Source organism: Dioscorea cayenensis, chromosome 8 (genome assembly GCF_009730915.1).
Source record: "Dioscorea cayenensis subsp. rotundata cultivar TDr96_F1 chromosome 8, TDr96_F1_v2_PseudoChromosome.rev07_lg8_w22 25.fasta, whole genome shotgun sequence".
Classification (NCBI taxonomy): Eukaryota; Viridiplantae; Streptophyta; class Magnoliopsida; order Dioscoreales; family Dioscoreaceae; genus Dioscorea; species Dioscorea cayenensis.
Genome location: NC_052478.1, coordinates 21,504,643 through 21,506,555, shown reverse-complemented (window position 1 = coordinate 21,506,555; position 1,913 = coordinate 21,504,643). Strand labels below are relative to the sequence as shown.

The 1,913-nt window shown below is 39.9% G+C and overlaps 1 protein-coding gene across 1 annotated transcript; it reads left to right on the top strand.

The window, feature by feature from the left end:
* The first annotated feature begins 969 nt into the window (after positions 1-969).
* On the top strand, positions 970-1,913 carry LOC120267440 (protein N-lysine methyltransferase METTL21A-like). The gene has a single exon (XM_039275096.1). The coding sequence runs from the start codon at positions 1,059-1,061 to the stop codon at positions 1,833-1,835; it is 777 nt and encodes a 258-aa protein (XP_039131030.1). The 5' UTR covers positions 970-1,058; the 3' UTR covers positions 1,836-1,913.

Below are 1,913 nucleotides of genomic sequence, written 5' to 3'. Positions count from 1 at the left end.
TTATTACATCTTTCTTTTTTACGTTATTTTTAGAGATATAAAATTCTAATAGTTTTAATATATTTTCTATCCTTTTTAAAGCTATCTCTAATTCTTCAATAGTATCTACGGGAAAATCAATAAGATAGTCCATAAGAAAGTCCAAGCTCTGGTACCAATTTTTTAGTTCTACCGTTCTTGAAGCCAATGAAATGCAACAAGAGGAGAGCCTAGGACCAATCTAAACTATAACTTAAAGGTTCCGTACTTGTGTACGGGCCATAATCTTTCATATTTATCTCTAATTTCTCTTAAAATGAGATATAATAATTCTAATTGGTGGTATAAATTTAAACTAAATTTAACTTTATTACTTATATAAGGATGATTTAATAATATGGTTTTATCAAATTCCATCTTCGATTGACTGGACAAGTTTGTATAATGATTCAATAATAGTTTTTAAATATAGAATCCGAAGTTCTAGGGTTTCGTATATATTTATTTTAGGGAGTTCTTCTGTAGAGGATTCAGGGGGTAATTGGTGATTATCAATTAAACAAAATCTAAAACTTTCTTTTATACAAATATTACATCTATAACGTAATTTTAAAGAAAGGTATTTATTACAAAAGTTACAAGATTTATCGTTACTACCACTTCATGGTATCCAATTATGATTACATGAGTCATTCATTAAATTTTAAAAAAAAATTATAATTTTTTTTTAATAAGAACGACAAGTGTTATATATATCAAGTGTATATGTTTTTTTCTAGTATATCTTTTATATCTACAATCAGTGATTTATGTATGGATAAAAAATATTGATCATTCTGCCCATGTATCTTCAATTAGTTATGAGACAGAAGAATGCTGGTTATATTTGAAATGTCTTAATTTTAAATCATGAATATTTACAGAAGCCCCCCTTACTTTATTTGAAATTTCTCATCACCCCTCGTTTTTAATAAAAACCTAACTGTCTCTAAAACCTTCACTTTCGATTGTGTGCCCTAAAAAATCAATCAAACAAACAAAGCATCACTCCAATCCAATCAACCTCTCTTTCTCCGTTCATGGCCGCCAACTCCGATGACGACGATCAAGAGAACTCCCCCAATCTCCTCCCACTCCTCCAAGACCAAGATCACTCTCCTCCATCGGAGCACTACCTCAACTCCATCTCCGCCTCACTATCCATACGCCAACTCCGATCCCAAGGCCTCTCGTTCCAGCTCTGGCCCGCCGCCCACTCCCTCGTCTCTCTCCTCGACTCCAACCCCCAATCGCTTCTCCCTCTCAACCCAAACCTCCGAATCCTCGAGCTCGGCTCTGGCACCGGCCTCCTCGGCCTTGCCGCTGCCGCCATCCTACGCGCCAACGTCACCCTAACCGACCTCCCCCACGTTCTCCCCAATCTCCGCTTCAACGCTGACTCCAACGCCGACACCATCAACTCCCGCGGCGGCTCCGTCCAAGTCCATCAACTCCAGTGGGGCAACTGCCTTGATGCCGACGCCCTCGGCGGCGCGGAGGCCTTCGACGCCGTTGTCGCTTCCGACGTAGTGTACTACGAGGAGTTGTTTGATCCGCTGCTGGAGACGCTGAGGGTGTTCGTGAATGCAGAGAAGGTGTTTGTGATGGGGCATCTGAGAAGGTGGAAGAAGAGGGATGCGGTGTTCTTTCGAAAGGCACGGAAGGTGTTCGACGTTTTGCCTGTTCACGCCGATGCGCCGTTGCCGGGCTCGCGCGTTGGTGTCGTCGTTTATCGATTCAAAGCCAAGAAGAAGAAGATGAAGGACTCGGCAACGTCTTGTGGTACTACTAGTTCGGAAATTTCTAAATTTGGTTGACTTTTTTTTTTTTGTCCCTATTATTATTTTTATTTTGTATGCTGGAAATTGGAATGCAAGGCTTGTTTTTTTACTTGA